General features: G+C 40.8%; 1 protein-coding gene across 2 annotated transcripts; it reads left to right on the plus strand.

Moving 5' to 3' along the window:
• Nucleotides 1-594: 594 nt before the first annotated feature.
• rmc1 (regulator of MON1-CCZ1) lies at nt 595-17587 on the plus strand. Of its 2 annotated transcripts, XM_083901712.1 has the most exons (22): nt 595-752; nt 1877-1953; nt 4428-4548; nt 7618-7702; nt 7788-7844; nt 10042-10128; nt 10223-10363; nt 11465-11568; nt 11666-11755; nt 11873-11978; nt 12050-12158; nt 12319-12363; nt 12489-12542; nt 12628-12756; nt 12948-13054; nt 13145-13264; nt 13636-13713; nt 13827-13931; nt 14417-14485; nt 15563-15650; nt 16043-16180; nt 16460-17587. In XM_083901712.1, exons 1-22 carry the CDS (start codon nt 736-738, stop codon nt 16537-16539), a joined length of 2007 nt encoding a protein of 668 aa, XP_083757838.1. In that variant the 5' UTR covers nt 595-735; the 3' UTR covers nt 16540-17587. The 2 variants fall into 2 exon arrangements, with proteins under 2 accessions (XP_083757838.1, XP_083757839.1); XM_083901713.1 differs by lacking the exon at nt 4428-4548.
• The last annotated feature ends 2094 nt before the right edge of the window (nt 17588-19681 follow it).

The raw sequence follows: 19681 nt of genomic DNA on the forward strand, positions 1-19681 counted from the left end.
ACAACAAACCGTGTGACCGTATCTTTAATTTGCCTTTGCTTTGTGCCTTTAATGACTGCTGTTAATGCCCAATATGTACACTAACAATAAAGCATATTCAAAACCACATTTATTCTTTGTTTTACTTATTTGACTATTTTAATTTATTTTGTAGCTATTACTGTTTTCTTTATGAATATTTCTACAATTATATATATATATATATTAAACTATAGGGGAGGGAGAGGCTTCCCACACTTTAATTATTCCTAAGTATCATGACAAGAGGGATATTTGGTAATAGATTGGGAAATAAAACGTGTACATTAAATGTAAAATGTGTAATTTAAGCAGTTACTGATGAAGTAAATATGTTTTTATTCCAAAAAATCTAAATGCCTCCTAGATAAATGAACAAAAGAGGGTGAGATTGTATTGTTTATATTTTAAAATGAGTATATTGCACTTTACGTTTCATTATTATTTTAAATACAATTTTGAAATTCAATACAAATACAATACAAAGACATGTGACGTGGCTTTTATTCTGAAGTAAAACAGGAAGCCTCGACGTCATCTCCGGCTCCGCAGCTGCGGCTAACAGGAAGAAGCGGTGGCAGTGAAGCAAACAGAGGCGTTAAAGTGTGAATAAATGTTTTTAAATGTGCGACATCATGAGTGAGGAACATTATCTGGAACTGTGCGAAAACCCGGTGCAATTTGAAAACGCGTCCAGCGTTAACAACGTCTTCTTCGATGAAGCAAACAAACAGGTGAGCTTGTCAGAAGCGACGCGGCTAGCTGGAAAAAGCAACCCACACACACAAATATCAATTTCCTTCGACCTCGCCTCCTGTCACGTGGTGTGACGCTGTGTGTTTATTAAACAAACGGAGTCTTTAAGTCTGTAATTTTACAGCACTTTAATCAACTTGGTGAGTTTTAAATGTGCTGTATGAATGAATGAATGTATGGAGTAATATTAGTTTAAGTATACTGAAAGTCTGACTTTAGAAAATTAATATCTATTAAACTACACCTTCCAAATGTAGATTATTAAACAACACAGAGTGTAGAAATAAAGCCACTGAATGTAAGCATACTTCAGAAATTCTTTAAAATAAGCAAATAAATATTGGTGAAGGCTGGTGTGAATGTATTATTTTATATTGAAGTCCTAAATTTGAGATTAAATTAGGTGAAGTAACAAATTGTTCTGACCAAAATAATTGAAATTTAGAATAATATTTTGATTATTGTTAGAAATCTCTTCTTTTAAAAGACTCTAAAACATGTTTTCTTGATTAGTTTTATTGAACCTTTATTGAAACGGGTGTGCACATGCCGTAATAAATGTCACAAATACAAGATTAATAATACATTTAAAAAAGTAAAACAGTTCAATCTCTTTTTATACGGTAAACATTGTGTATGATATTACAATTACATGTAATATTTGTTTCAAAGTCATAGAAGAGTAAATAAATCAGGACATATTTGCCAAATTATTGCATATATATAAAAAAGATTAATGTAATTTCTGTCGTTAATCACTCACCCGTTTCTGTATGTTGGCGAGCTTGACATTATTCCTGTGAAATATCAAAAATTTCACCATCTTTAAAGAAAGTTATACATTTATTGTGACTGATTTTTTTTTGTTATTATACGCAGTCCCATCTCTACCTGACACACTGTTAATGTCAATTTATGATGGCACTGCCGTCAGCTACGCCCCTAAATATGTTACTTTTTGTTGTTTTCTTTTCATTATATAAACAAAGATGTGGTTTAAACTGCAGCGATGTGACCTCACTACAGAGTTGTTATATCGTAGTGGTTGTTATGGTATAGAGTCTGTTCTCTCCGTGTTAAGTGGCGTTGTTTCTGGCTGCAGGTGTTCGCGGTGCGTTCAGGTGGAGCCACAGGTGTGGTGGTCAAAGGTCCGGACGACAAGAGCAGCGTTGCCTTCAGGTACGGTCAGATTTGGCAGGAATCGCAGAGTAAGATCTTGTAATCTTGAAATCATTTTGAGGAGCAATAGGTGTTGGGTAACTTGAGGTACAGCACCCCTTTTGACCCAGCTGGGATTTGAACCGGTAACCCTTTTTTTCCCATCCACATCTGTAACATGCAATATTATTTTCAACAAGATGTTTGTTAAATTAATTCAAACTTCCATAACACTTTACAACACAGGTACACAAAAAAACTCATCATCGAGTAATCATTAGCAATAGGGATGCACCGATTGTCATTTTTGGGGCCGATGTCCAACAAAACTAAAAGAGAGCTCTGAATGACTCCACGGTGGACAGGGGTAGCATGTTTTCAACAACATACCTTACAATCAGCGTGTTCAGCTCGGCTGCGACACAAGCTTTGGTTGTTTTAACGGAGTGGCTCCGTCTCCTTCTCTGGAATCAGGCTAACTGCATCTGGGCTTGTGGTGGGATTAGCAGCGGCAGCAGCAAATGGTTCGAGTTACTTGAGGCAGACATGAATAAACTCTTTTTCCCCTGGAACAGGGTGCATGTTACATATACATTCTTCCTTTGACCTCAATAAGCAAGAATTAGTGGCGGTACTTCCACTTAAGAAACGCTACGTTTCCCTGGCTCGTCGCCATTTTCTCTGTCTTAGAGCGTACAGTGAGACAGAGTGAGCAGGGCAAGCGCCCACCCAGCCAATCATCATCGCATTTGCAACGGTGTCGTCATCAATCATCTCCACCCCTGCTCTCTCCCTGCAGCTGATGTGTGGCTGTCAGAAAGCCCAACGCCGCTGCTCTTCATTCAACAAAATTGTAGTAACTCAGTTATTATTAGTATTATTGTTGTTATGCGAGTGGACTCGTTAGCATTAGCATTTAAGCTAACGGACTCTGCTTTAGCATAAATGTTAGCAGACTTCATTGTCGCAAAAACAACAAACCAGTTCCAAATCACTGAAGATTGAAAAAAAAAATATATATATATATATATATATATGATGATAATGTACTCTGTGGATAACGGGGGCGAGACTAGATAAGCTTTTGCTGTGTGCATCCGTGTGCATATCCGGAGGGGAAACAAGTGGGGGTGGTGATTCTGAATGGAAGCTCCTGAGGGCAAAGGTAGTAAGAGGAGAAAATAATATTTTTTTTAATTTTTAAATCGTCCGGAACAAAAAACTTGAATTAGGCCCTGGCCTAACCTCAATTAATTGCATTAACTATATTATAGCTGTATTATTTACTCCAAACCAGTCACTCTTGTTTTTTTGCATTACGGGGGAGTAAAATCACTATTATATATTTTTAATTTGCACTGTCATTTTGTGTGAAACACTTTGTGTGGTGATACTGAACTTGAATTGCAAAAAAAAGCTCTGGCTAGCTCAGTATTTTTTGTTTTAAAATGCTGATGTGCTTGAATAATGTGTGAATGACACCGCTTTGTGTATGAAGTATTGACTGTGATGCTAATGATTTAGCAACTAGCTGAGCGATAGCACATCATCAGCTCATTCAGTAACAGACTGATCCATCCACACTACACCACAGAGCCACTTCAATGTATTTCATTTGATTTGATATTAGAAATACAATATGTGTCTATCTTTTATCTTTCTCTCTTAATTATATATAGTATATTTTGTTTTTCATTTTTATGAAACAACAAAAACAGATGATGGAAATATGACTACATGAATGTAAGTACAAGAAATGATAACAGAATAAGCCACACCCTTCCTATATATTTTTCAAGTTATTTCATTTCAAATGTTAAGAGGCTATTATGTCCAGTTTATTGTTCTGTGGCAGTGTAGCTCACAAAATGGTATGGTATCCATTTTTCAGTGTCTGTGATGAGAAGTAGCACATACAGAGAGGTGTGGTTTCACTGACAGCTTAGACCAGGACGGGGTTGTGCTATGCAAATGTGATGATTCTGTCTCTTGGCTCCCAGAAGGTGTAAATCTTTGAGACTCAAATCTAAAAATGCTCCCATAAAGTGGTCCTATCGCACATAGTGCATCCAGAAAGTATTCACAGCGCTTCACCTTTTCCACATTTTGCTATGTTACATCCTTATTTCAAAATGGATTCAATATTTGTTTTCCCTCAAAATTCTACACACAACACCCCATAATGGCAATGTGATTTTTGCAAATTTATTAAAAATAAAAAACTGATAAATCACATGTACATAAGTATTCACAGCGTTTGTGCTGAAGCTCAAAATTGAGCTCAGGTACATTCTGATTCCACTGTCCATCCTTGAGATGGACATGATTTGGAAAGGCACACACATGTTTATATAAGGTCCCACAGTTGACAGTTGTGCATGTCAGATCACAAACCAAACATGAAGTCAGAGAAATTGTCTGTAGACCTCAGAGACAGGATTGTTCCTAGGCACAAATCTTGGGAAGGTTACAGAAAAATCTCTGCTGCTTTTAAGGTCCCAATGAGCACAGTGGCCTCCATCATCCGTACATGGAACAAGTTTGGAACCACCAGGATCTTCCTAGAGCTGGCTGGCCATCTAAACTGAGCGATCGGGGGAGAAGGGCCTTAGTCAGGTAGGTGACCAAGAACCCAATGGTCCCTCTGTCAGAGCTCCAGAGTTCCTCTGTAGAGAGAGGAGACGGACAACCATCTCTTCAGCAATCCACCAATCAGGCCTATATGGTAGAGTGGCCAGACGGAAGACACTCCTTAGTAAAAGGCACATGACAGCCTGTCTGGAGTTTGCCAAAAGGCACCGGAAGGACTCTCAGACCATGAGAAACAAAGTTCTCTGGTCTGCTGAGACAAAGATTGAACTCTTTGGTGTGAATTCCAGGCGTTATTTTTGGAGGAAACAAGGCACCACTCGTCACCACGCCAATACCATCCCTACAGTGAAGCATGGTGGTGGCAGCATTATGTTGTGGGGATGTTTTTCAGCGGCAGGAACTGGCAGACTAGTCAGGATAGAGGGAAAGATGAATGCAGCAATGTACAAACACATCCTGGATGTAAACCTGTTCCAGAGCGCTCTTGACCTCAGACTGGGGCAACGGTTCATCTTTCAGCAGAACAACGATCCTAAGCACACAGCCCAGATATCAAAGGAGTGGCATCAGGACAACTCTGTGAGAGCCAATACTTGAATCCAATTGAACATCTCTGGAGAGATCTGAAATTGGCTGTACACCAACACTTCTTTATTCTTCTTTATTCCTTATTTCGGAATAAGGCTGTAACATAACAAAATGTGGAAAAGGTGAAGCGCTGTGGAATACTTTCTGGATGCACTGTATATGTTCGTTATGGAGGTCTACTTACATAGATTAACTAGTTTTTATGGTAAAAATCTCCCAGTTGCTGCAAACCAGACGATCCAATTCTCTCCTCACTGAAGCTCTCCTCAGCTGCGCTGTTTCAGACCGAAATCTCACCCCCAGATGACAGAACTGCACATGCGCGATTCATTAGCAGCCTGGATACAGTGTAGTGAGGCTGTCTGCTCTGCTCTGACTGTAGACTGCGGAGTTTACTGTGCTTTGGGAGGTGATCCTGGCAACACACGCTGCTTGTTGAGCACAGTAACTGCAGAGTGATAAGTCCTTTCACGTGACGGTCTCCAAACACCACAAAAAGTCGGCAGATTTAGCGGTAGGGGTGGGAAAAATAATCGATTCTTCGATGCAACATGATTCTCTCTAGAACGATTCCGAATCGATGCGGATAAGTTAATAATCGGAATTTTAAAAAATTTAATTACTTCGCCTGCTGCAACATTCTGTTCGCTTCGCTCGCTGCAGAGCCAGGGTTTCCCCCAGTGTATTATAAGCCTAGCGGGCTGCTTTACTTGCCCCCCCGCCAGGCTTTGCGTTGCTTGTTTATTTATTTAAAATAGATTTTTTTATACACCTCGGCTTTTTCTATACCGGGGAACAAGAGCGCACGTTCCCCCATGTAATCCGCGCATCGCACGCTCGTCCAGGTGCCGATTGAAACCCGAGTCACACTATCCAGTGGTCATTATTACGGTTACATCGTTCTTGTCAATAAAGATATTATATTTAGGGATGCACCGATAATTCGGCAGTCGAAACACAGCTACAACACGGTGGAACAGCACCTGTTAAACACTGGAGAGTCTCTGCGCAAAAGCGAAACTTGGCTGCACAGATTATGAACTCCCCGCGACATTCACTTCGCACCAGAGAACATTCTCTCTCTTTGAGCAGTTAACCAAAGAGATCAGCTCATCTGATGCATCAGTTATTCCCGTAATTGCAGCGTTAAATCGTCTTCTTTCACAAAGATTAAAACCACGGAGTGAAAACGATGAAAAGTGCGCTCTGCTCTTCAGAGTCTGTCACAACGTTTCACTCAGATCAACTGCACTTCATCGTGACTACTCCATCCTCGTAATAAAGATCATTATTTTTATGTGAGGATAAAACACGTAGAGAAAGGATCCAGTCTGCTTTAGATATGAAATGAGCGCTTGGAGACTCAGAGAAGCGACGAACGGCGCAGGAAAGGGAGGAGAACAGTTCAGGGGCGGTGCGCAGAAATAAAAGGGCCGTTTGTCTGCACCAGATGAGGCAGATGAGGGGGCACAACCACTTTTATATTTATGTTGCTTGATCTTACTTTTAAATGCATAGCAAAGTATTAAAGTAAAAAATTGTTGCATCGAGATGCATAGATTATCGGTTTAGAATCGAATCGTTGACCTCTGAATCGTAATCAAATCGTGAGGTGCCAAGAGATTCCCACCCCTATTTAGCGGCCACGTTGGCAACACTGCTGTCAGAAATAAGCGCGACTCGCAAGCTGTGACAGTGATCGTGAGCCATGCGACAGAAGACCAGATGGGTAGCTCGGCCAATTATTTTATTCGGTCTGAATATTTTAATTGTTCATTCTTTTATCATAATAATGTGAGAACTAAATAATGATGCGTTTCAAAACCTGGTGGTTTTAACTTACGTTTAAGAGTGCCATACGTTTATTAGGAGCAATTTAAGATTACAAAAGAAAAGTGTAAAAATGCAAGAAAGCTTTAAAGGGACACTGTGTAGTATTTATGGGTTTATATGACCCAAAATCCACTTTTTAATACATATTATGTGCTCCTGCATTGTCTAGTCGCTGTGTAATATTCTTTGTTTCATTTTCGTAGTGTTTCATAAAGTCATGTAAAATAACATGGTCGCGGGCCGTTACTGCATTGCCACGACGCCATGTTTCTACGGGAGCCTGTATAGACAAACACGAAAGAACAAATCAAGCGTCGCTTTACTTGTAGCAGAAGTCCCGCCTCCACTCTCTCCGCTTCGTCTGCTACGGCCGTAGTAGCTCGCCCTCTCCCTCGCCTCACGAACCTCATCTGCTGACACGGAGAAAGACGACGAGGACGACATTTGACCGGCTGAGGATACCGTAGTGCTCAGGGAAGGGAGGGGGTGAGCAGAGGAGGAGTTATTTGTTGTAAATGTCAGCCTCTCCTCTAGATGGCACTATAAACTACTTACTTCACCTTAGAAATCCCCCTTTCAGGATCTGTAAGTAATTCAAATTGTCCCTTGGCCTACTTGTTCCTGGTTTTGCCATGGCTGGCTACATCTGTGTGTGTGTGTTTCCCTCCACAGAATGGATGATAAAGGGGAAGTGAAGTGCATCAAGTTCTCCATAGGAAATAAGATACTGGCCGTACAGAGAACCCCAAAGTCTGTGGTGAGTTCACTGGCACAGACTGTGATGTGTTTAAAGACGTAAAGATTTACTCTATTAAAGATTGATGTTTTCTTATCATTTGTAGGATTTTATCAACTTTATTCCTGACTATCCACACACGGAGTTCACTCAGGAGTGTAAGGTATGTCGCAATTCACGCCAGCTCAAGTCTACAATATCTTTAAGAAAATTCACACTACATTAGTCTCTCTCTTATGCACTATTGCACTATTTTATAATATATTTGTACATTTATTTTATTTTAATATCTTTCTTTTCTTTTGTATCTTATTGCTGCTATGTCAAAACAATTTCCCCTCAGGGATGAGTAAAGTATTTCTATTCTATTCTATGTTCATGTCTTTATCTCACTGTTAGACTTTTCCAGCAGGTAACTGAGGATGGGAAACCACGCACTCTCCCACACCTAAATCAGTGATTCTAGTTCGCAGGGACACAGCAGCTGGTCTACTGCTGCCTCGTGTGGTCACTTTGTGTCACTGAAGTAAATTTAAATGCAGGATTTTTAATACTGAAGTGACAAAATAAGACATTTGAACTTGATGGAGGCAGTAGTGGATCAAAAACTCCTGTGTGCTATGATGTTTAAAATGGACCTAGACCGGAAGTTCCAATTAACGCTGTTTTTTAGTGTGTATCTGCGTCATTACCTTGTTTGCGAAGCCCTGAAGTTTCGAAACAAACAGTTCAGCCACTGCTGAGAACGCTGTGTTTTATTGTAATCTCGGGCTCAGCGAGATCTCTGAAAAAACCCGGTCCGGTTACGTAAACATCGGTTCTCCTGAACAGCAGATCGTCCTGCTCCAGGCACTAGTCCGGGCACATCCGGTTGCCTACATTGAACCGCAGAAGAAGAATAACGTCCGTTGTGGAGGTGTTTCGCGACAGTGTCTTCTGACTCTGGGTCTGACTCCGGGTCAAAGTCATAAAAGGGACTGCGGCGTGACAAAACTATTTTTAAACATTGTTAAAACAATGTTTTGATAATGAGGAGCAGTGCATCCACCGTTCCAAAGGGGGGAGCTACGCTTCTGAGAGTGGGTAGCACACCCGGCCAATACCCGGAAGTGACATAATCAGCACGATTATGTCACTTCCGGGTATTGGCCAATTACAAGACAGTTGGGAAGGCTCTATGTAGGCCTGTCACGATAAAACATTTTGCTGGACGATAAATTGTCTCAGAAATTATTGCGATAATCGATAATATTGTTGTTCTGAGATCATTTTCATCTAATACAATGATAATAGTATAATTATGCAGGTACACCTTTTCAAAGAGAAATAAACTTTTATTTTTAAAGAATATTTAACACTAGAAATTAACAAACAAGCAAAAGCAATAAATAAAATGGGTTAGCTGCACTCTGCTGTGGTAGGCTACATCAGGAGTCCCACCTCCACACACACCATGCGACTGACAAGTGACTGACATGAGGGTTCACTCATCGTTACTCTGGCTTTACACGGCAACGCTCCCGGGTGAAACCGACACAATATTTTATCAGATGTGCCTTTCGTTTAGACGGCGACGGCGTTTTTGGAAAAAAATTAACCCACCCTCCAGAGTGGAAATCTTAAAAACGCTCCGCTGTCAACCCTTTAGATGGGAAGACGCTGAAGTTGGCACCACATTCGCCCCAGGTTCAGCGTCGTGTTAGCGTGAGCAGCGCTGTCGCGTTCCCGTCTAAAGGGTTGACAGTCGGTGGGTGATACCGATCCAGGAGTCATTTCAGCAAGTACGCCGAGTTAATGTTTTGGTTTTCGACTGTGGGCGACTCAGCGCTATTAGAAAGAAGTAGAAGGAAGTTTCAGCGCATGCGCGCGCTCCTGGTGTTGTTGTATGGCAGTGCTTCACAGCGCCACCTAGCCACCTGGCATGCATACTACATCAAATTTCACATACTTTAGGACCCGAGAGAGAGACGGGGAAAACAAAAAAGCATGCAAATGGCATTTATCGCGGCCAGAAAAATTATCGAGCTAATTTCGGGCGATTTATTGAATATCGCGACAGGCCTAGCTCTATGCTGGTTGGCCAATCATAACACACTCTGTCTTCTGGGAGTGAGATTTATGTCTGAAATATCGCGGCTCAGGACAGCATCAGAGAAGACAGATTTCTATTGGCTCGTTTACAGCAACTAGGAGGTTTTTGACCATAAAAACAAATTAATATATGTAAGTAGACCTCCAGAACTAACATATATGTGCAACAGGACCACTCTATGTGACCTTTAAATCCCTGATTTTCTCTATGGAATTTGGTGTGAGAGCTTTCTTTGGCTTATATGTAAAACGGCATGTTTGTATTTCAGACAAAGAACGCCAGCGTGCTGGGATTCTGTTGGACCAACTGGAACGAGATCGTCTTCATCACTGACCAGGGAATCGAGTTTTACCAGGTCATGTGACTCTGCCTCAGAACTCGCGACAGAAACATGCAGGGTGACTCTTGAGACTCGGGTTGCTGATTCGTCTGTGTGTGTGTGTTCACAGGTGTTTCCAGACAAGCGCAGTCTGAAGCTGCTGAAGAGTCAGAGTATTAATGTGAACTGGTACCAGTACTGTCCAGAGACGGCCGTCATCCTGCTGTCCACCACCGTGCAGGGAAACGTCCTGCAGCCCTTCGCCTTCAGGGTGAGGCGGCTGTACAATTTATTTGTTTTAAAGGTCCCCTATTGTGAAAAATCAACTTTTTGATCTTTTAGTACTGATATTTGGGACTCAGGGGGCCATACGAGTCCCCAAAATGTGAAAAAACAAGACTCAGTCATGTTTTAGTGGTTCCACTTTGTGTAAGTATAGGCGATAAAACATGCGATGTTTACACCTCCCGACCAAATGACGACAGTGCGGACATTTCACCGTGAATGTTGGCACCCCGCCAGGCAGAGTACTTCACAGAGTACTTCACAGCTCCACCGTAGCCCCCCCTTGTCCCTGTGAAATCGAGACTGCAGGTGAGGTAGGAAGAGCGGAGCACAGTGTTTTACACAAACTTCCAGCCTCAGAAGATTTTTGTGTCCAGTGGATATATTTTATTTAAAAAAAAAATGTTCACAAGCTTCACAAGCCCTTTGTTGTTGATCGCGTATGTAAATTCCTATGCTGGAGGGACACCTTGAACGCACCAGTTACGTGCCTGCAGTTAGCGAGTGGCATGTGTGGATTGGTGATATGAGGAGCATGCGTTTGAAAGCACTGCAGAAAGATTTAGATGTTGTCCTACATTTCTTCTCAACCAAAGGCTGCTTTTCTGTCGTGTTTCCAGTTCTCTCCTTGTGTGTTGTTGAAAATTGTGGTCACTCTATGCATTACGGTGAAACTCGGTAACAACGGGTAAACGGACATTACTATGGGGTATATGGAGCGGGGGTTGTAACGACGCTGCATGACAATAGGTGATAAGTGGCGACAGTTAGATCGACACTCCCCTGGAAGCAGTGGATGTGTATTTACCTGGGTCTCATTCACATGTAAATGACCAAGAAGACAAAACCGAGCGTTTTGAAAAAGGCTATTTTGGCAGAGTTATTGAACTGCTATTGTGCTTCATCCTTATGATATTTTGACTAAAGCATGACACAGACATGTTCATTAGGGCATCAGGGCCTAGTTTAACTTGAGTTAATAGGGTATAATATGGGACCTTTAAGCTAAAGTTATCAAACAGTGGTGATAGAAATTTATTCTTCAGTCAGACCGCTATGATCACGAAGTTTGTTCTTTTGTTGACAGAACGGAACCATGTCCAAGATGTCAAAGTTTGAGATCGAGCTGCCTGTCGTCCCAAAACCCGCCAAACTCAGCCTGTCGGAGAGAGACATAGCAATGGCAACCATGTAAACCTGCTGGACTTTTCTGTGTTGTCTTTTTCTTCTTCCTCTCTGATTCGTTATGCAAATGCTGATTTAAAAACACGTCGCCCCCTGTCTGTAGATATGGTCAGCTGTATGTGATGTATTTGAAGCATCACTCGAGGACGGCCAACAGTCCGAGTGCAGAGGTGGTGCTGTATCACCTACCCAGGTATACACACACACACACACACACACATTGAGCTGCCGTTTTGAAGCCTCTAGTTTCTGTTTTCTTCATCACCATTTTGTTTCTGTTGTGTACATGTGTGTCTGTGTGTGTGTTCAGGGAGGGTGCATGTAAAAAGACTCACGTACTGAAGCTGAACACTATGGGGAAGTTTGCTCTGAACGTCGCCGACAACCTGGTGGTCGTCCATCACCAGAGTTCACAGGTGGAACATTACAACGTTACACAGTGCAGTCACAGGAGGGTGGTGTTTATGTGTTTATGTGTGTGTTGTAGACATCTCTGATCTTTGACATCAAGCTGAAGGAGCCTGATGGTGCTGTGAACACACACCAGCCCGTCCTCCCTGCTCGATCCATTCACCCCTACAGGATCCCACTGACAGGTAAACACTCGCACACATTCATTCAGAGGAGGCAGGAAGCACCTCCTGGTGTTGACTCATAATCTCATCTTTTTATCTCATAATGTTTGTGTTTTTTTTCACTGATATGAGCTTCCATAGAAACAGTCAGTGAAGACAAATTGTGCATTTGTGTCTTCAGGTCCAGCAGTTGTTGCGTCTCAGCCTCCCGTCCCCTGTCAGCTCTGTATCCTTTTTATTTAAAGTCGAACACAAGTTCACTTTTATCCATTTTTATTTTTGTCCACTTTGTTTTTGTGTTTTATTCCTTTTTTTAAACGTTTTTCACATTGACCTTGACTGTCGCTGTAGACTCTTCGTCCTGGAGCGTCTTCCAGCCCGACATCATCATCAGCGCCAGTGAAGGTGAGAACACATGCACGCACACACAAGCACACACACAGAGCTTTCAATGAGTACAGATGATTGTGTGTGTGTGTGTGCGTGTTAGGATACCTGTGGTACCTGCAGGTGAGACTGCCCCCTGCTGTCAACTTGCTGCAGGACAAAGGCAAACTCATGGACTTCCTGTTACGACGCAGAGATTGCAAGATGGTCATCCTGTCCGTCTGCTCTCAAAGTATGTGTGTACCTATTGTGTTTACTTTGTTTTTATTTCCTCTAATATTAATACTGTTTTGCTCTTGTTTTTTTGCACCAATGACCAAAAACAATTCCTTGTGTTGAGAAATCTTTACTTGGTAACAAACCTGGTTCTGGTTGCAGTTGTGAAACACTGATCAAACAGACTGTGGACTTTTATTGTGACAGTTCTGGAGGGCAGTGAGAAAGGAAGTCTTCCTGTTGTGGCGACTGTGTTCGACAAACTCAACCAGGTTTACAAAGATTATCTGGAGGCGGAGCAAAGCTACACAGTGGTAAGAGACGCCTCGTCACTATACTGATACAAAGATCAAAGACGATCAATTGATCTACTGTTCTTACTGTGTGTGTGTGGCATTGAGCAGGCAATGGAGTCTGGTCCAAGTCGAGGCAGCGCCACTCCGAAACGTCCAGTCAGAACTCAGGCGGTCGTTGACCAATCAGACTTGTACACACACGTGCTGTCGTCTTTCACTGAGAGGAAGGTAAATACTCACACACACTCAAATTAGTTAATGGGAAACTGAAGTTTGTAAACCACTCACTCTCCCACACCAAAGTCAATAGAGAAAATCAGTGATTTTAACATCACAGCACACAGGAGTTGTTGATCCACTGCTGCCTCCATCATTAAGTTCAAATGTTTATTTTGTTGTTTTTGACATTAAAAATCCTTTGTTCAGATTGAACTCAGTGACACAAGGTGACCACACGAGGCAGCAGTAGACCAGCAGCTCCTGTGTCCTTGTGAGCTTAAATCACTGATTTTCTCAATAGACTTTGGTGTGGGAGAGTGAGATGTCAAATTATTACTCTATTTTTTTTCAACTGAAATGTTGTGTGTGTGTGTGTACAGGGAGTGTCTCATAAGTTCATCATTGCTGTGTTGATGGAGTACATTCGCTCTCTGAACCAGTTCCAGATCACAGTTCAGGTAAAACGGAGCAGAGTGACACCTCCTCCTCCTCCCCCTCTGACAGAGTTCACGTTGTTGTTATTGATTGTGTGTATTAATATGCTGGTGTTTGTGTATTTTGTGGGTTTCAGCATTATTTGTATGAGCTGGTGATTAAAACTCTGGTGCAGCACAATCTTTTCTACATGTTACATCAGTTCCTGCAGTATCATGTTCTCAGTGACTCCAAACCTCTGGTGAGTGAGTGAGTGAGTGAGTGAGTGAGTGAGTGAGTGAGTGAGTGAGTGAGTGAGTGAGTGTGTGTGTGTGTGTGTGTGTGTGTGTGTGTTTACCTGTGTGTTTACCTGTGTCTCTGTATCAAAAACTTGTGTACAGCGCCTATGCGATGACATCAAACCTCTAACGTGCGTGTGTAAATTCAATTCACTTTTAATGGACAGGCAGGCGTCGTGTGTGTGTGTGTGTGTGTGTGTGTGTGTGTGTGTGTGTGTGTGTGTGTGTGTGTGTGTGTATGTGTGTGTATGTGTGTGTGTGTGTGTGTGTGTGTGGGTGTGGGTGGGGTGGGGGTGGGGTGGGGTGGGTGAAAGAGGCTACAGCTGCTTTTAAACAAAAACATTATTTAAACACAACCCAGATGCATTATGGTCAGTGTAGGATTTTAGTGACAGACCTGTGGTCACTGTCTGTCATCTGACGTTTTCTGTTGACGTGTGTGTTTCAGGCGTGTTTGCTTCTGTCTCTGGAGAGCACGTATCCTCCTGCTCATCAGCTGTCACTGGACATGCTGAAGGTGTCTCTCACACTCTTACATAAGCGCACACACACACACAAGGGGTGGAACACTTCACAAAATCCACAGTTGGGTTCATATCACGGTTTCTAGTTCGGTTGTTTTTTTTATTTCTATTTTCTATCACCTACAAATTGAGAATAAAACACAAGATATAAAAAGCTTCCTATTTAAATGAGTGATACTCAAACTTTAAAAACACAGTCAGTATAAAATAATAAACACATCTACAAACTAACAGGAAATAAAAAACACCTAACACACACCTAACCCTACATCCAGGTCTTAATCGTCAAAAGTCTAAAGTTGTGTGGACGAGCCAAAATGTCCTCACAAGGACAGGTTTGCTTGACATCGAGTCCACACAGCTTATTTAAGACTTTCAGTCATGAAAGTAAATATTTAAAGCTCCTATAGAGTGTCGCACATACAGTATATGTGAGTTATGGAGGTCTACTTACATACATTACATACATTATGTTGCGCTGTTTCAGACTGAAATCTCACCCCCAGAAGACGGACTGTGTTGTGATTGGCCAGCCAACGAGAGCTTTCCCAACTGTCTTGTGATTGGTCATTATCTAAACATTGTCAAAACGATGTTTAAAAATAGCTTCATCACGGCTCCCCGCCACAGTCCCTTTTATGACTTTGACCCGGAGTCAGACCCAGAGTCAGAAGACACTGTCGCTTGTGAAACACCTCCACAACCGACGTTATTCTTCTTCTGTGGTTCAATGTAGAACTGGATGTGCCCGGACTAGTGCCTGGAGCAGGACGATCTGCTGTTCAGGAGAACCGCTGTTTACGTAACCAGAAGGGTTTTTTCAGAGATCTCGCTGAGCCTGAGATTACAATAAAACACAGCGTTCTCAGCAGTGGCTGAACTGTTTGTTTAGAACCTTCAGGGCTTCATAAACAAGGTAATGACGTAGATACACACAAAAAACAGCCTTAATTGGAACTTCCATTCTATGGGTGCTTTAAAACATTTGTTTCATGACATTTTAGAGGAAACGGAGCTACACACACAGACGTCTCTGTAACATTTTAACTCGTCAGTTGTTTTATTTCCAGCGTCTGTCAACGGCTAACGATGAGATCGTCGAGGTTTTGTTGTCGAAGCAACAAGTTCTTGCTGCTCTGAGGTTCATACGCAGTGTTGGTATGTCCATCTGTCCTTTCTGTACTTCATCTGTCCTTCAGTCATATATCTGTCCTTCAGTCATATCTGTCCTTTATCTGTCCTTCAGTCATATCTGTCCTTCATATGTCCTTTATCTGTCCTTCAGTCATATATCTGTCCTTCATTAATATCTGTCCTTTATCTGTCCTTCGGTCATATCTGTCCTTCGTATGTCCTTTATCTGTCCTTCAGTCCTTCATCTGTCCTTCAGTCATATCTGTCCTTTATCTGTCCTTCAGTCATATCTGTCCTTTATCTGTCCTCCATCTATTTTTTATCTGTCCTTTATCAGTTTCCTTCTTTTTCGTCTTTATTTCTTTGAAGTTGAAGTTAGTTGTTTTTGTTTCACCCTTAACTCTGTCTCTGAGCAGGTAGTCATGACAACGTGTCTGCGAGGAAGTTTCTGGATGCCGCTCGTCAAACTGGGGAGCAGATGTTGTTTTACACCGTTTTCAGATCATTTCAGCAGAGAAACCAGCGAATTAGAGGAAGCCCCGCCTTCAACCCTGGTAAGAGAGAGGGACACAGAAAGAGACATTTAAAGCTTCAGTCAGTGATGTCACTTCCTGTGCGTTCTCTTTACGTCGACTCGTGAAGGTGTTTGCTGATTGGCCGGGCATTTACTCACCAAACAAGAGCAAGAGAGCTCTGCCCCTTTGTGTCGCTCTGGCACCTGATTGGATGAAGTGATGTGTCTGAACGGAAGGAAATCACTGACTGTAGCTTTAAAATGAACATGTTTGTATGTGAAGAAACTAATAATGATGTTTGTTTGTTTGTTTGTTTAGGAGAACACTGTGAGGAGCATGTGAACCACTTCAAACAGCTGTTTGGTGAACAATCACTGATGAAACCTTCAACTGTGTAATTGTTTTTGACCAGTAATTACTGTTAACTACTCATAACAGCTTAATAAAAGCCGTGAACGGTTTGTAATGATTAGTAACTGCTAACAAACTGTGATTAGCTGTTCATAGACATTTTTTTGTTATCAAAAGTAAATAACAATTATTACCTGTTAATGTACTGTTATTAAAAGTAGCTGTGAACAAGTGTTAATAACAGTGAACAAGTGGTAACAACAGTCAATAACAGTCAGTTGTTGATAACAATTGTTACCTGTTTATTAACAGTTGTTAATGGTTAATAACTGGTTATTTAACTGAGGCCAAAAACATCACGACTTGATGAACGAGCAAAAACTTAAACATGTACTTATTTTTATTTTTTTTTATTTTTTTTTTTTAATCTATGAAACATTGGAAGTGAATGTTTTTACAGTCACATGATACCAAGTTTTTATCTAAAACAAACAAACATGATGAGTAAGAGAAGAAACCTGTGTGATTGGAGTTTGAATGAAAATTTTGAGGACAATGATGACGTTAGAATGTCAAATTTGATGACATTGATAGTTAAGCTCAGGAAAGGTTGTGGGCGGAGCCAGAGTCTGTACATATGAAACGCATGACTTTAACAAATGTTTTTTATTTTCTGTGATAAAGAAATAATTATGTGACTAATTATTTACGATTATGAAAATATGAGCGTAATGTTCCCATTGTTGATTCTTGTGTAAAAAAAAATTAATAAACAAACAAGGCAAGAGTGTTTTTGACTTTATTATAATTATACTAATATATTATAATTATAATTATTATTATAATTATACTCAACAAAAATATAAACGCACAAACTTGAAATGGTGAACAAAAATAGAATGTCATGACATTTGCTCAGATTCTTGATGCATTTGTTTATGGAATGATTTGTTTTGCTCAAACCCAGTAGTCCAGTGTCACTTGGCCACTCCTATTGACTACAATCTCATATTGAGTATTTCAACTCACGAGAGTCATGGAGCATGGCAGAGTGGTGGTCAATATGCGTGACCAGTACACAGACACTGCTTATGGTCTGGTCAATTAAAGGGCACACCAAAATGTGGACTTTTGTCACTTGTCAGCCTGTGGACTCGTTTCAGAGAGACTGGAACGACAGCGAACCGTGCACATGACCGACGGCCACGTGTTTCCACGCCCGCTCATTACCGGTACATGCGGCTCCAGCTCCATGATCGGTTCCGCCCAGCGACCAGAACTGCCGGTGAGACTGTTGATCTGCACAACAGGCGGATTTCAGCACAGACAGTCAGGAACCGCCTGAGGTGAATCTCCGAGCACGTCGACCACACCAGGGTCTCCACCTCACAGCAGCCCAGCAGAAATTGATTCCAATGCTCGCAAATTAAAGCCACTTTATTGATAAAGTCGTACTGTTGTTTTTGGATAGTTACTCTGTCACATACACGTACGAGTTTTTCTTGCGTGCATTTATATTTTTGTTGAGTGTACATATTGTATATACTATTTATCATATATAGAGATTTATAGATCTAAATATATATATATATATACAATAATACTGTATTGTATATATACATATCATGACTTTTCGTCTCATTTTGGACGACTTGCTATACGATGCCTTTTTGGGGTGATTTTGAATGACGCAGAATGTCATGGTAACGGACTGAAAAACAGGATAATTGTTTAATATAATCTTTATTGCTGTTTCTTAGTGAGTCGATACAGAACAGATGCTTTTTGTTTTACACATCTTGACTTTGTGAAACACTTTAACTGAGTGTTAATGCTTTCACAGCCACAGTGTGAATGAGTGAATGAATGAGTGTTAATGTTTGAAATTTAAATCTGACAAAAAGTTCAAAACCAGATAAACAAAGACTGAATAGAAATGACATGACATTTTTGTTATTTGTGTTTTTGACGACGCATTCACAGTCAAGTGCTAAATGTAGTGATTGACAGTTCTGAATCATGAGCTACGAAAAAAAAAACATAATAATTATAATTATTATAATAATCAGGAAACTGCAACTCAGGAAAAAAACATTACGTTTTTTCTGATAATTGATTTGTGAAAAAAGACCCTGAGAGCAAGATTATGTATAATTATATATAAATTCTGATATATGCTTGTGAGAAGAGAAATCATCTGTAACTGAACAACTTAAAATGCAAAAAAAACAATAAACTAACCTAAAACTCACCCTTTAACTGAACACGATGAATTTTCACAGTTTTATATGAATTTAAACGAGAAAAAAACCCATAAAACAAATAAAATGAAGCACAACAAAGTTTTCAACTTTAGCCAAACTAAAATATAAACATTACAAATCTGTTCTCGACTCATTTACAGAAAAAAAAAAAAAACTACGTAAAGCTTTTTGGGATCCGAGGGATTTTTTTTTCTTATTTTTAAGTTATTGCCAAGTTGGGCGACTCAAAAAGAAACAGAAAACATTTTGCGGCAACAATTTTCAATAAAACATGGCTTTTTTTTCTCACCTCTCTGTAGAAACTAACACACACACACACACACACACACACACACATAAATACATTTAAAAACAGTCCATGTGAGTTCCAATGGAAGTCCAGTATTTCTACACACAAACACGATCAAACAAACACGAACGCAAACTCCCAAAAGACAGGGGGCGCACTCACTCTCACACACAGAGAGAGAGAGAGAGAGAGAGAGAGAGGAAACAAAACAAAAAAATGAACGACATTTCAGAGACACGAATGAGTATCTTCACGAAAATGTTAAAAAAAAAAAATGGCCAAAATTTCTTATCTGTTGTTGATTGACAGGCGCTAAGGTTTCGTAAACAAATTTTCAGTCAATTCTTGTGATCTGCCAAATCAGACAAACTTCTCTGAAAAGCTTTTCTGAAGCGAGTTCGAGTTCAACGCTGCATTGACATTGGACGTTAAGCTAATGAGATTATATGTACATCTTCAGGCTAGGGTTAGCGCTTTACGCTAATTAATGCACCAAAAAACTTGAATAGCTTAATGCACCTTTCTTTTTTACTGGGAAGCAAGAGGGGCGCGGTTACAAGAACTAAAGTGGACAACGCAGTTTTCGGTTATTAGCTCAGTAGCTACTTCAGGTTTTAGTGTGTGTGACAAAGATCG

Source organism: Microchirus variegatus, assembly GCF_963457635.1.
Source record: "Microchirus variegatus genome assembly, chromosome: 15".
NCBI classification, from domain to species: domain Eukaryota; kingdom Metazoa; phylum Chordata; class Actinopteri; order Pleuronectiformes; family Soleidae; genus Microchirus; species Microchirus variegatus.

Coding starts and splice junctions, on each gene's coding strand:
- rmc1 (XM_083901712.1), top strand. Junction 11,979..12,049: donor TCCATCACCAGAGTTCACAG/GTGGAACATTAC, acceptor TGTGTGTTGTAG/ACATCTCTGATCTTTGACAT. Junction 13,055..13,144: donor CGGAGCAAAGCTACACAGTG/GTAAGAGACGCC, acceptor GGCATTGAGCAG/GCAATGGAGTCTGGTCCAAG.